This window comes from Propithecus coquereli, unplaced genomic scaffold (genome assembly GCF_000956105.1).
Source record: "Propithecus coquereli isolate 6110/MARCELLA unplaced genomic scaffold, Pcoq_1.0 Scaffold171, whole genome shotgun sequence".
Taxonomy (NCBI): domain Eukaryota; kingdom Metazoa; phylum Chordata; class Mammalia; order Primates; family Indriidae; genus Propithecus; species Propithecus coquereli.
The window spans coordinates 4,047,717-4,062,717 of NW_012141747.1; the positions used below are offsets into that span (position 1 = coordinate 4,047,717).

Genomic DNA, 15,001 nt, shown 5'->3' on the forward strand with positions numbered 1-15,001 from the left:
TTTATTTATTCATTTAGCTAAGAGACAGGGTTTCTTTCACCAAGGCTGTGTTACTGAAAGCTCAGCACTTGTCCTTGAGGCCACATCAGAAGAATGAGAACAAGGGTTTTGAGAAGGAAAGAGAAGTTTATTACTTTGCTGGAAAAGAAGAAAAAATGGTAGATCCTGTCTCAAAATCCAAATTTCCTCCTTAATTGAAATGTTTTTTATTTCTATTTAAATGCATAACTAACATATTGCCTCTTAATTGACACAGTGAAAAACATTGTCTTAACACTACTATACTCTTTAACCTCACATTGATAATTCATTAGCCTAGGATTTAGTATCCTATTTAAAGTATTATGTTAGTGTTCTTGCAATCTAAGCTGCCAGGAATTAGGGGAGATGACTCAGATAAGCAGAAAGCAGTTATGGGAAGGGATTGATTAAGCATGTTATTCATTCAGCAAATATTTATGTACCTATTAAGGGCTAGGCAGTGTTCTGTACTTTGGAAATAACAATGAAACAAAATAAAAATCCCTTCACTACCTCTGATGAACTTACATTCTGTTGAGAGAGACAGATAATAAACAATAAGCTTAATATATAAGTAAATTATATCATGTTTGCTACATAGTATCTTGGATTTTTTTTTTGCTTGGCATGTTAATACATCAGGATAATGTGGGCCTGGAGTGCTGGGAGTGGGGACAAGGAGGGAGAGCAGTTCGCAATGTTACTATTAACAATCTCTCAGTGATTAATTATGGTTTCTCTGCTGTTGGTTTGGAAATAAGTTGTAAATTAGTGGTGGCCATTCATACTAACTTCCTCAGTTTAAATATGTCATCTGGAACCTTGATGATGCCAAAAGTTCACTGATTTGTATTTTGATATGGCATATAGTATATAATGCATATGAGTGATTGCTGGTTTTATAAAAGATAAAAGTGAAAATATTAAAATCAGAATTAAAATCAAAATATTAAAATCAGTAAGGATAGATTGTAATCCGTATATGAATGATCAGATTGTATAATGAGGTGCTAATGAAATAAACTTGGAAATTATTTTTTTAAGTCAATTGCCAAACTGTTTTCCTAATTCTAGTTTTTACTAATTCTGATACCTTCCATTAACTTATTCCACAGATTGAGTATTGCCCGGTTCTTTTTTATTATATTTAGCCACATAAATTCAGTGAGAAGCAACATAGTATTGGAAAAGTCTGTGCCTGGGCTCTGAAGACAAACTTGGGTTCACATCCAAACTCAGCAATTCATTATCCGTATAACCTGATGTAATTTTAGAAACATTATACAGTCACTCAGAACGTCATTTCCTCATTTGTAAAAGAAGGCTAGTATCTATCTGATGTGGTTACATGAGAAATAGAAATCGTTTGTGTAAACTACCTAGCACAATGCCTGGCATGTTACAAAGGCATATGTAAGAAGTTACTGTTACTTTTATTCTATAAGTATTATCAAGTATTAGAAAATTCCAAAAGTTCAAAAGTATATTACTACCTCCAGAAAGTCAAATGTATTTTACAGATAAGGATTTTTTAAACCTTACACTAGCCATCCATTAGATAGGATTGATTAAAAGGGCTTTTAGTTATGTGTCTCCTCATAAGAAACTTGTAAAGTTTTCAGTATAAGCATTTAGCATCACTCCAGAGTTGACCTGTGTTGTCACAGGCAATCCTGTCACTGTGCTAGGGCTAGAATTTTTATCTTAGCAATAGTTTGGCTTTGGAGGGAATGAGGGAGATCCACGGACACTAGAGGAATAGAGAGAAAGGGTTCTTGCTGGGGCAACTTGATTCACTTAGAAAATGGTGTTTTTCATTACAGCTGTTTTCTTTCCACCTGATCTTCCTTCTTGCCAGATGCAGCTAAGGAGATAATACAATAGAAAAAGCAACTGAGATAGTTATAAATCTTAAAATTCACTTTATTGATTTTATTTTAATCTAGAGTCACGCTTAATTATCAGTTTTTAAATAACTAAAAGTAGTTTTGTTCATCACGATTATATATATGGCCTACTGGTCTTATTTTGTATGAGAAGGCAGAGCCAGTAAGGTTCTCACTGATTTGCCCTTAGAACAGAGCAGGATTTAGAATTGAGGATTCTGATTCCTGTTTGGGTCTGTTCTTTGCCATTTAATTAAGCTTGTTACAGATGAGTTGGCCCATTGTTGGCATATATTGTAATATATAAAATAAATGCCAGTGTCTGCTATGTCATTATAGTATGGATTCCTTTTGGTTAAATCATGGCACTGTTTTCATTAATCTTATTCCAATCTGGTTGGTCTCTTCTTAGCAGTGTTTTAATGAGATTTTATTATACTTTAAAATTTAAACATTATATTAGCTATTTAATGGATGATACATGCTATTCTCTTCTATAATTAGTTGGTTAACTGTTTTCACTTGAGCAGTTTAAAAAGGAACTACCACTTCCAAGTGTGTGGGGTGTTGCTTTCATTACAATTCCCTGATGTCTGTGTATGTGTCATTAAACCTGAGTTAATGTAGGCGTGATTATAGGGACCTGACTTCTAAGAGGCAGGGGAGTCCTTTAATGAGAAGCCTGTGTACATTAGTTTAAGGTATGAGATTATTTTACTAAAACCTTTGTTTTGTAAATTTCATACTTGTATATAGTATAAGTAGTGGTTTTTGAATTTTAGTCATAATCCTCTTCTTGAGACAATTTCACATTGAAATTTGAAATAGAGTAGATAATGAGAAGCTCCTGTGACATATCCACTGGCCCATCAAGCCTGAAGAGTGTCATGGAGCACAATTTAAAAACACTGACCTACGTTACTACAGGTTGGTCTTGTTTTTGTTCTTGATTTTGTGTTGAGTCTTATAGTGTGGGAACCTGCCTCCTATGATTAGATTCTCACATAGATCTGTTGTGAGTTGAGAGAGAATGGTCATTTATTGTTATTTCATGCCAACTCACTAGGATCTGCTAGTAGGACTTCCCAATCAGAATTTAAAACTCCCAGTCCATTTACATTAGCGAATTTGTCATGTATTTATATATGGCTAAAACTCTAGTTTCTGATTACATTCATTGTAAAATATTAGAGTGCTTATTCAACTCATTTAAATAAAAGTTGATTGCAGTTTTATCTCTAAAGACTTTTTTTATTCCGCTTGTGATTTTTGGGTCCTGCCTGCCTCAATTTACTTTGCATGGAATATTTATACAACTCTAGTTTCTAGTAGAGGTTTGTCTTCAAAAAAAAAAAAAAAGATATGTTATTTACATTTTTATCTCACAGCACTATAAAATTCTTCTGAAATTATTTTTGGTTGGCTAACTCTAGCCAACACACACACTTTAGACCAATTCCCAGTGACTTATAGGTAATATTTTATTAGAAAATATATTCTTGGTCTTCAGGAGCTCAAGAACGAATAGTTTAGCTCAGTATCTACAGTGAAAAAACATAATCTGCACCTTATAGGAGGAAGGGGAAGAAGTCATACACATATTTTCATTCTTGTTATTTATTTTTTTGAGCTTATGATGTCTTGCGTTGGTGAGTGGTTGAAAAGTTTGGGTAACTGGGGGCAGGACAAAGGGAATTTCAATCTTGAACACCTAGGGTGATTTTTATTTGCAATGGAATAATAAGTAAAAAACAGCTCAGTCTTTTTCTTGGTGCATAGTAGATCCTTTCTTGCCTTGAATCTACTTTTGAACAAGGAAGAAGATGGGTACCTGAATGGATGTGCAAGAGTATATGGGTGTTAGATACTGTTTTTCTGTTGGAGAATGGCTAGGACATTGACTTGGAAGTATAAAAATATTTGATGTGCAGAATTATTTCATATAAAAGAAAATGCTATCATTACAAGCTCTGGTAAAAAATTTTGAATAGAATCTAAACTTTTCTTTGTATCAGTTCCTTTTGGTTTTGAAATTTGGATTTTGATATTTTGTTCTCTCTTTTTTTTTTTTTTGTAAGAATAGTAGAAAATGTAGATATAGTTCCTTTGTGCTTTAGATAAGCCAGGAAATTAGTAAATGTTAAGAATTTATCCCTGGGAGACTTTTAAAAAGAAGATCTTTAAAAAATATAGTTTAGATAATGTTTCTATCCATGTATCTGTAGCTAGTTAAATGAATAAGCAGGGATAATCAGGAGTATACACCTGATAGTGATTTGGGCCTCAGATTATAAGGATTTTTTTGTTTAACATTACTGTAGTACATTGAACTTTAATTCCTTTTACTGAGTATCTCTGAGGATATCTGATTTGAGACCTGCAGTATTTAAACTGGCTGTCTAATTTTGTAACAATCTCCATCTCCTCTTATTCTTATATAAGCCTAAGAATTCTGCTGGGCCACATGGCTCTTGTTGGAAGTTGGGCAAGGTCTTACAACCTTGTGTATGATCAGTGTTGACCATAGAGAGCACCTGTAGAGTCTGCATCTCCCCAGCATGCTGTCTTATGGGTGAAGTGAGCATGATAATAATAGAGCATTTTTCCTGTTCATTACACTTTGCTTTTACCTGAGATGTGCAGTAGCTCACTGGGTGTAGTTTCACTCTCTCCTTATACCTTAGTTATAACTATCAAAGATGAAAAGAATGGAAAGCTAAGGTTAAGATTCTACTTAAGGTATTAAGTACCTGTATTTCTTTAAAGGGTAAGGGTAACCAGGTGAGTTAATACTATAAGAAGAGAAAGATCCATAGTTAGGCAATTGAGACCAAGTGTTAAAAAAGAGTTTGATAAAGAATAAAGTAATAAATGATCTAATTTTAGAATTTTGATTGTAGTATTTAAATGTAACCTGTAATTTTGATAAAACATTAAACTGATAATCCATTTGGGTAAATGAAAATTGAAATGTTTTGTGACTAGTATAGTATGTTCTTTACTATCATAATTTAGTAGTTATAGTATTTGGATATAGTTTAAGGTACTTTAGGTAAACTTATTAAATACTTATTGATATAATTACATAAAGGGCATAGTATGTACCATCATATAGTTCCATTTTTAGAGTATATATTATCAGTACGTTTTCCTGTGTTCACAGTTGTTGACTCAGTATTTTTAATTGCCTTCTGTAAGCCAATTCAGTCGTTTCTTACATGGTTATTTTTTAAAGATGTTTTGTGGCGTGCCATTTAAGAAATTAAAAATGTCAAAACTCTTGGATTTATGAGACAATAGGAAAAGGATTTTTAGTTTGTTATTTATTAATTAATTTTTTTCCTAAATAATTAAGCGATGACTTCCTTAGTATATATTTTAGGTTTAAAAACCAGAAATATTTTTGAAATATTTCCTAATACTTAAGGAGCCTGTTTTAAAATTTAGATGTTAGCATAAGCATATTAGTTGGTTATTTTTAAATTTGAAGTGAAAATGATATTTTTAAAGATACAGAAGATAACTCAATTTATTAGAAAGTAAAAATCAGTTTAAGACAGCTTAAATTAGTTTTAGTTTTTAAGTAAAAAAGGAAATAGATGTCTGGGAGTTTCAGCTAAAGTGCCAGTACTGTCTAGTACCACATTCGTGATATTCCCCTAAATATTAGTGGTCATGTTTGATATGTAGTGCACATTTGGTATAGGATGTATGGGGTAGCTTCTGTGCTCTTAGAATTCATAGCTTCAAATGGCCTTATCTCTTATCATTCTTATACATATAAAAATAGTACAAATTATTTATTACTCTTAAAGTTGAGGTTTTTATCTTACAGTTTTTCACATTTAGTAGACCAGTCATGAATTGTGGAAATTGAGAATCCTCATTCAGTTTACTTATCCTGGAAAAGCTTAAGATCAAATTTGTAAGATGAAATTTGATAAAGTCTTAGTGATTCTGTTAACAGTTAACAGGGGATAGCAGTAAATATTCAAGTCATGAGGGTTAGAATATTGACTAGTTCAGCTCTGTGCTTGCAGTTTTTCTCACCCCACTCTAAGATAACATTGTATTAGGAACACTAAAACAACAAGAAGGAATAAACAGTGGCCTGTTGTTGGTGAAATACTTTTGTCTTTAAGAGCACTGATTTTTCATGAGGCTCATTTTCATCAAGTATTGAACTCTAAATTGTTGCTTTTTTCTTTCAGCATCAAAGCTGGACGACTCCTTTCCTGCATTCCATATCAGCTGTACACTAAGCAGTCCAATGTGCAGAAAGGTCTCAACTTTAATCCTGTATGCAGACCTGAGGATCCGGTGCCAGGTCCAAGCAATATAGCCAAACAGTTCAACAACAGGGTGTAAGTTTGTCTAGTTTGGGAATACTACAAAGCTGGTTTTTAGCAGTGAGTACGGCCCATTCTCTGCTGAAGACATATTTTTATGATGAAAGTTTCATAAACAAAATGAAACAAGTTTTTCCAGTCATACTAGATTCTCATTTTATACTAATGGATCTTAAATTATTAGATTTTTTTCATGGATTTTCGTGAAAGTAATTATTTCCCCACAAGTAATTTTTTATAGAATGTTGCTTTCTCAAAAACTGAACTAACTACACAAGCTATACTTTTGTTGTGTGCCATGTATAGACAATTCAAGAAAATGTTAACATTTCTAGGTTATTTTTGAAAAATTCAAAATTCATAACTATAGTTCTAAATTTGTAAATATTTTATTTCAGGGAAGCGTAGTTGGTGAGCCTTGGTTGTAGAATTGGCAATGAGTCTAGACTTTATTTCATGTGGCTGATTTTTAAAAAATATATTGATTTAAGTTTTAATTGTGATAATCATAGGTAAATTGGCTTCACAATTAATTGGTGTGTTGCCTTAACTTGTATATCAGGTGGTTCATTATCATTAGCCTTCTCCTTATTTATTAAATTGCTTGCTCTGGGAATTGGATATATTTTTTCCAGAAGACCAAGAGTCTAATTAACCTGGGAGGATCCGATATCACTACTTTCTGTAATTTTTGTTGTTGTCATTTGTTATTTAACTTTTACTCATTTATAAGCATATTCAGGGGTTTTTTATGTTACTTAAAACTTTTAATTTTTTTAATGTAATGTCAAGGTGTACAAAATATAATATCAGAAAACCTTTTCACAGAATACATAGCTTTATCTTTTCTTTTTCTTACCCTCACTAATAAATATGCTTTCTAAAATTCTTCTTTGTGACAATTTTAGGAAAAATATACCTATTAGATTTTACTTTTTTTAATATATTTATGGCATTGCCTAATAAATGTATATCTACTAGTGATATTTCTGGTATATTTAATAGCTACTTTGCAAATGTCCATTTGTCTAGGCTGAGAAACTATAGTACAAAAAGAATGTATATTGACAATTTATTTTCTTGCCAGTATATGCATTTCTGTTGCATGTGTTGCTGTTATGCATGTAAAGAATCTTAATGTTTTTGGCAAAGAAAACAAGATGTAAGACTTTTCTGACTTATATCACTTTGGTTTTCTGAGATTTTTTTTTTTTTGTTATGTTCAGTACATTTGGTACATTTCTTTGAAATGTTCTTATATAATTTTTTGTTCCCTTGCTTTCTCTTTATCTCAAGGAGCAGACTTTCTTTGACAAATTAGGTTTTCTTTTTTTCTTCTTTTAACCATTTCCAGTTTGTCCTCTTTTTCCCTTTCACTGGTGTGATCATATGTGAGGATTGGATCTACTCAGAGTTGCCTGTCATGTTCCATGTGATGGTTTGCCAGAGCCCAAGCCAACCCAGAAATGGGTGGTAATGTTTAGCTTCTTGACTCGTGTGACTCTTTTATGTAGTCAGACTGTAATTACTAATAAACCAAGTTGTTATTAGAATGAGGGACTTTAGACAAAACTTGGTAATTTCACCTGTACCCTGGTGCTATGTATGGCATCCTTCATCGTGTGCCTTAGCTGTAATTGGATTGATGGCTGTGGACGTTTCCAAGTAGAACGAATTACTGCTCTGTAATTCAGGGTTTTGTTTTTGTTACTTAGATGATTCTTATTAATGCAAATTTTGTCTTTATTACAAAGTGTTACTAAACAAACATCTAGAGGAGCCAGGGTGTGAATATAGCATGATATTTGTTACAGGTCTTGCATTTATAATCCTGTCATCGGGAAACTTGGTCCAGATTGCCTTGGACCACTCTGGCATCTAAATATGCTTTTCTTAGAAATGAAATGTCATTGCCCTTGTCAATAGGGCAAGTCCTCATTTTTCTCATTATAAATTTTATTGAATAACCCCCTCATGTTTCTAGATACAAATTTTACTGAATTACTCCCACATATTGACCTGGTTCTTACTTTTTATCTACTTCTGCAGCAGTCAGCTCCATTAATGGGTTAATCAATATAGTCTGAGTCTTTTTCCTGACTGAAACTAACTGGCCTCACAACTTTGATGCCATTGTAACAGTATTGGATTTAAAGTATTTTATAGTTTCCTACATAAAAACTAAAAATAAAACTAGGAATAGGAATTCAAATAAAGTTTTTAATCCATTTTTATCGAAGTTATTCGTGTTAATTCAGCAAATATTTTTTGACTGTGTAGTAAATGCCAAGCACTGTGCTTCAGAACTGGGCATTTAGAGCTTATAGATTCTAGTTAATTTTTTTGTGGGAAAAGCAATTGAAAATGGTTTTTTTGGTTTTTCTTCAACAATAAAGATTCCATTGTATTTCTTCTTTGCGACTATCTGAAATGAAAATTCTTTAAAAACCTAAAAGGCTGTTGTTCTAGAATTTTCCTAGTTGACTTGCTACTTTGTTTTAGTGAAGAATTATCTTTTGTCAGGATAGAAAATATAAAGTATGTGGTTTACTTTTTAGTTTTTAAAGAGGGAAATATCAGAATGTGTGCCACTAAGAAAATGTTTAAATGAAACAATTGTTTTAGCCTAAACATCAGACCTTATTAACTTAAATTTTTTTCCTACTTTAGAAATCACATAATTAAAAAGATTGAGACAGAAAATGAAGTCAAAGTCAATGGAATGAACAGTTGGAATGGAGAAGATGCAAATAATGATTTTAGTTTTGTGGATCTGGAACAGACCTCTCCAGGAAGGAAACAAAACGGAGTTCCGCATCCCAGAAGCAGCACTGCTATTTTTAATGGACACACTCGTAGCTCTAATGGTGCCTTAAAGACACAGGATTGCTTGGTGCCCATGGGCAGCAGTATTGCCAGCAGGCTTTCTCCAGACTCTGCTCAGGAGGAGGAGAAGGCTGAGAAGAGCAGCACTGACTTTAGAGACTGCACTCTGCAGCAGTTGCAGCAAAGCACCAGAAACACAGATGCTTTGTGGAATCCACACAGAACTAATTCTTTCTCATTATTGTCTTTGCACAGTAACACTAAAATCAATGGTGCTCACCACTCCACTGTTCAGGGGCCTTCAAGCACAAAAAGCACTTCCTCAGTACCTACTCCTAGCAAGGCAGTACCTTCAGTGCCATCCAGACCTTCAGACTGCAGTTTTATTTCAGACTTCTATGCTCATTCAAGACTACATCACATATCAATGTGGAAGTGTGAATTGACTGAGTTTGTCAATACCCTACAAAGACAAAGTAGTGGTATCTTTCCAGGAAGGGAAAAGTTAAAAAAAATGAAAACAGGCAGGTCTGCACTTGTTGTAACTGACACAGGTAGATACTAAAATTGTTTTCTTAAGAAACAGTCATGCTTGATCATTTTGTTCTTATGTTATTGGTATTCTGATCAATACTAAGTTCTTATAAGTCTCTAGGAATGTCAGGTTATGTAAATTACAGCAAGTATAATTATAGAAAACGTTCTTATTTATTAAAATATTTTTTAAACATTTATATTTAATTGTGGCTAACTGAAAATTTTCAGGTAATTTAAACAGTAACGTGATTGGGATTCTGAGCATTCATTCCTCATGTAGAATTTTATCAGTTGTTGAATTTTGAACTGTGTAAATATAACATATTCAGTGCTTAAACTCCTGTAAGAATGAAATTGGTTTGATAAGAGTAATTGTTAATTTCTAGAAGTTTGCATCATAATGATTTTTAAATAGTTTTGAGATATAGCATTAAAATGACAAAAATTACAGTGATAAACTTTTAGTAAGATTAAGTATTTTCACACCTAAGTAGATTGGTTAATTGTATTTTGATTATTAGTACTTTCTTTGTCATCAAAAACAAATGCATGCAACAATAGCAGGCTACATTTCTGTGCCAGTCATTATAAATTAGTATCTGGTTTGAGGTTTTAGTTGCTATTGCGGATTATAGGAGTTTTTTTAGGGGGAGAGATCTCAGAGGTTATCTAATATTACCCTTTTACTTATAGCAATGGAGGCTGAGGTACAGAAAGAAGCTTCTGGTTCTGTTCTAGAAAGTGAAAGAGTCTCTCCTTTTGGGTTTTTTTCTGTAGTATTTCATTGTGTTTGATGTATTCCTATGTGTTTTAGTCAAAAAATACTTTTGGTATTTGTGAAATATTTCAGAATAATTGGATTAACCTTACATTATATCTTGGCCTTGTAATCAGAAGGTCATTTGTTAGAATTGTGAATGCTTCAAAGAACTATTATGAATTAGTTTCATAAATGGGAATAAAATGAGAAATTTTGGTATTGTATGGAAGCATTTGGTAGATACTTGGTTTGTGCATTCTGTACTGCAATGTTTAAAACCCTTATTTTGAGTTGTTTATGTTTATAGAATACTTTTTAAAAATACGTTTATACAGCAGAATTGTGATTAATATTTATCTTATAAATCATTTCTTGAGGTAATATAGAAGGTAGCAAGAAAGTACTTGGCTTTGGAGTTAGGTAGCTTAGCCTGAATCCCAATGCTGGCTCTGCCACTCTCACTCAGCAGGACCCATGGGCAAGTTAGTGCACCTTTCTGAGCCTCAGTTTCCTCTTTGCAGAGGAGTGATACATAGTCAATGATGTTTCGCCTCATGGGGTTGTGAGCTTAAGAAAACATGAACAAAGGTTCAGTGCCTTGAACATTGCGAGAACTAGATAAATGCTATCATAGTCACAGTTTGGTAGATGGAGTGGTCTAAAACCTTTAGGGGGTAAGTCTAAGTTTTTAGAAGCCTATTATGAAGACTGTCCCTCAGTACTAATATTCTTAAACCTATCTGAGGAAAACTCCTCATGAAATCAGAACTTTTTACAGGCTTGGGGTTATTTCTTATGTATCTTGGAGGACTAGGGGAGAAGGCTAAGAATGAGATTGATAATAGAGGAAAGCTCTGGTTTTGTCTGTATTAGGGTTAAAGTAACCTTAATGAATCTGTGTAGCTCAGGTGATTAGAAGCCGTTGTCCATAGGAGAGGACACTCACCTTTATCTCCTTAAATGTGGCATATGTGCTTCAGAGCTGATTTTTAGTAATATTTGATGACATAAGGAGGAAAAATTCCTTTTGTATAAAGATTTTTGTTTTATGGACAATTTTTAAAATATATCTACTTAGAACAGCAGCATGGTAATCTGAAGATTCTGAAATCAGACTTCTTGGGATTGAATCACATGTCAGGCACTTAGTAATAGGCTGTGTGAGTTAAACAAGTTATTCTGCAAAATGGGGATAATATCTACCTCATAGTGTTGCGAGAATTTAAATAAATTAACATGTAAACTTTTTATGACAGTGTCTGACACCTACCAAGCACTGAATAATAGTAGCTAATTTTATTGTTATTTTGTCAAGGAATGTTTATAAACTGCATGGAGTAATGATCTTCAAAAGTTAGCTTCACATAACTAAACGTATGAAAATACCTTCATACAGTAGTAAAATAATCACAGAAATAATTTTAAGATAAGTTTTGATAAACTATTTTAATTGACAATTGTTAGAACATAGGCTAGGAAAACATGGTATCTTCACTATTTATTTATCTATCTATCATCTGTCTTTCTGTCTGTCTCATCTATCTAGCTGCCTTTCAATTTGACCAGGATTCCACAATTGCTTTAAAATTACGTTACGAAACTAAATTTGTATCTCTGAATTACTTTTAATGCTAAAGAAACTTAAATTTGGCTTCTGTTGAGGTAGTAGAAATAATCTAGTAGATTCTTTATTTTTTAAGACTCTATCCTACTTGTAAGCATCTTTTAAATATTTCTAAAATTAACTAGACCTAATTTTTTTAATGTTAAAAATTAGTTTGGGGTTTGAATACTCTCTTTTTCCTTCTAGGAAATATGTCAGTATTGAGTTCACCCAGACATCAGAGCTGTATAATGCATGTTGATATGGATTGCTTCTTTGTATCAGTGGGTATACGAAATAGACCAGATCTCAAAGGTCTGTATTCTTGTTTATGTTTTAAGAAAATTGATATATTGTTATAAATATATATTCAAAGAGGTCACAAAATCTTTTAAAAAAAATATTTATTCTGATTTTACTTGGGAAAATCTGCTTGCTTCTGAAATTTCTGTACTCCATTATCAAGAAAGGTCTAGGGGCCGGGCGCGGTGGCTCACGCCTGTAATCCTAGCACTCTGGGAGGCCGAGGCGGGCGGATTGTTTGAGCTCAGGAGTTCGAAACCAGCCTGAGCAAGAGCGAGACCCCGTCTCTACTAAAATTAGAAAGAAATTAATTGGACAACTAAAGATATATAGAAAAAACTAGCCGGGCATGGTGGTGCATGCCTGTAGTCCCAGCTACTTGGGAGGCTGAGGCAGAAGGATCACTGGAGCCCAGGAGTTTGAGGTTGCTGTGAGCTAGGCTGACGCCACGGCACTCACTCTAGCCCGGGCAAAAAGAGTTGAGACTCTGTCTCAAAAAAAAAAAAAAAAAAAAAAAAAGAAAGGTTTAGGGAAATTAGAAAATGTTTCCTTCTTCCTATAGAGATCAAGTCTTAAGGGGAGAATATTCATTTTCAGCTGAAGGATATGTTATCGATGACTAATATAGGCAGAGACCCATGTTGGGCAGTTTCTGTATTTTTATCTGTATTCTTACTTTGTTAATGGAATTTTATGGTACCCTATATATTTGAGACTTGGGTCACTGTATTTTCTTAGAGCAAAGAACTTAATTGTCCTGATGCAGGTGAACATCCTTCCTTTTTTATTGTAGGATAACTTTGCATTATTGAATAGTGCTAAAATATGTTGTCCCTCTTGGCAGTCTTTGTTTTAATGAAATTTCACATATTTGTGAGCTAGTCAATACTTTTTAAAATATTCTGGATTTTTCAGTAGTTATCTCTAGAGATAACTATTAGGATTTTCTTCTGAGAGTCAGTTCTTTCCTTAAGGGAAAAATAATTATGGCACAGAAGCTGCTGGGTTAAAACCAGAGCTTTATTTTATATGAGTGGTTGCTGTTCCAGCTCCAAAAGTTTTTAGAATGTTAAATAATTGATTTTCATAGAGGTACTTTATAATGCATTATTATTTTTTTTTTTTTGGTCCTCACAGCAAATACATTCAGTAAATATATATGATTATCTGTGCTATTGCTTTACAAGGTTATGGTTATCTTGTTACTTATCACACACACAAAAGGAAACAATACATGACAGTAACTGTATAGCTAAAGCAGAAACTGATGGGCTGTATATTCATGTTTGATCATCAGATTGTGATTCCTGTGCATGTATATTTAATTTTTCTTACTGTAGAATTGAAAAAATAAGTATAGATGTTAACCCTACTGTTATGATACCAGAAATATTAAAAAAAATATATATGTATATTTAATGTTTTTCTTTCTTTCCCCAAACCTCCAATCTGAATCTAGTATCTGAGTTCCCTGTTTTCTACTATAAGAAATAACACAAAACCATGGAAAGCTAAATGACAGTGCTACTTTTAGGTTGAATAAATGTATCAAAATTGTTACAAATAGTTTACTTTTTTGGAGGTGCTAAGAAACTTAGATGATGTTTGCATGGTGATTAATAATCTTAACTATGAGCTTCTTTAAAGATTAATGCCTAAGTAAAGCTAAAGAAAAAAATGTCATAATTTAAAAATCATTGGAAAAATTTTCCTTTACATGTTGTTAACATCCCTGTACTCAGATGTAGAAATAATTTAATCTTTTCCTCACAGGAAAACCAGTGGCAGTTACAAGTAACAGAGGCACAGGAAGGGCACCTTTCCGTCCTGGCACTAACCCCCTGCTGGAGTGGCAGTACTACCAGAACAAACTCCTAAAAGGCAGAGCAGGTACAGATGAGCTCCCTTTGAAGTCTTAGTGCTCCTGTGGACAACTGGATGGATTTTACTGTTGATGCTGCTGTCATAGAAATGAAAACAGAGTTGTAGTAATAATGAGCTTTTTCATTTAAGAGTTTTAAGGATATCTGTGATATCTTAAAGCAAAATCTGAATATAATAGAAATGACTGGTTTATAGTTACTCTTTGTTGAATTGGATGGTGATATTTTCCTGGAACAGGAAGTGAAGAATGTTTTAAAAGATGTGATTAATTTGCTTTGTATAAGATTAGATTGGAGATGAAAACTGTAGATATCATTTTATAGAAGCCTCTGCCTAACTTGAGAGTTAATTACTAGTCATCTGTTGTTATGTCACAGTAAGGACACTGAAGTTTGTGTTGCTCAAGATTTGTATGAGGAAGTGGAATAAGAAACAGAACTTTAATTTATTGGAGTAAGACTGTAAACACCAGTAATCATTTCCCATATCTTTTATTGAACCTATTTTATATGAGAAACAACATGTTTTTTCCTCTCTTGGCTTTTACATTTTGGATATCAATAAACAAAAATTGTAAGTTATACTAATCATACCACTTATTAAGATTTTTGTGTATCTATTACTTTTTTCCCCCGGTTAAATTTGCTGATAAATGTTTGCTTAGAAATTAATTAATTTTTTTTTTTTTTTTTTTTAGACAGAGTCTCACTCTGTTGCCCGGTCTAGAGTGCCGTGGCAACACAATATATTAATTTCTACTGTGTTTGAAATTTTTATAAATGGAATTGTATGGACTGTGCCTGAGTTCTTTTGTTTAAAATTTTTTTTTTTT

The 15,001-nt window shown here is 32.9% G+C and overlaps 1 protein-coding gene across 1 annotated transcript in view; it reads left to right on the plus strand.

Moving 5' to 3' along the window:
* REV1 (REV1, polymerase (DNA directed)) overlaps window positions 1-15,001 on the plus strand; it is an 82,289-nt gene that overhangs the window by 38,413 nt on the left and 28,875 nt on the right. Inside the window, exons 4-8 of the mRNA XM_012641870.1 lie at window positions 3,538-3,556; window positions 6,119-6,271; window positions 8,927-9,636; window positions 12,190-12,297; window positions 14,059-14,175. Coding sequence (XP_012497324.1) covers window positions 3,538-3,556; window positions 6,119-6,271; window positions 8,927-9,636; window positions 12,190-12,297; window positions 14,059-14,175 — 1,107 coding nt within the window. The remainder of the gene's footprint in view (window positions 1-3,537; window positions 3,557-6,118; window positions 6,272-8,926; window positions 9,637-12,189; window positions 12,298-14,058; window positions 14,176-15,001) is intronic.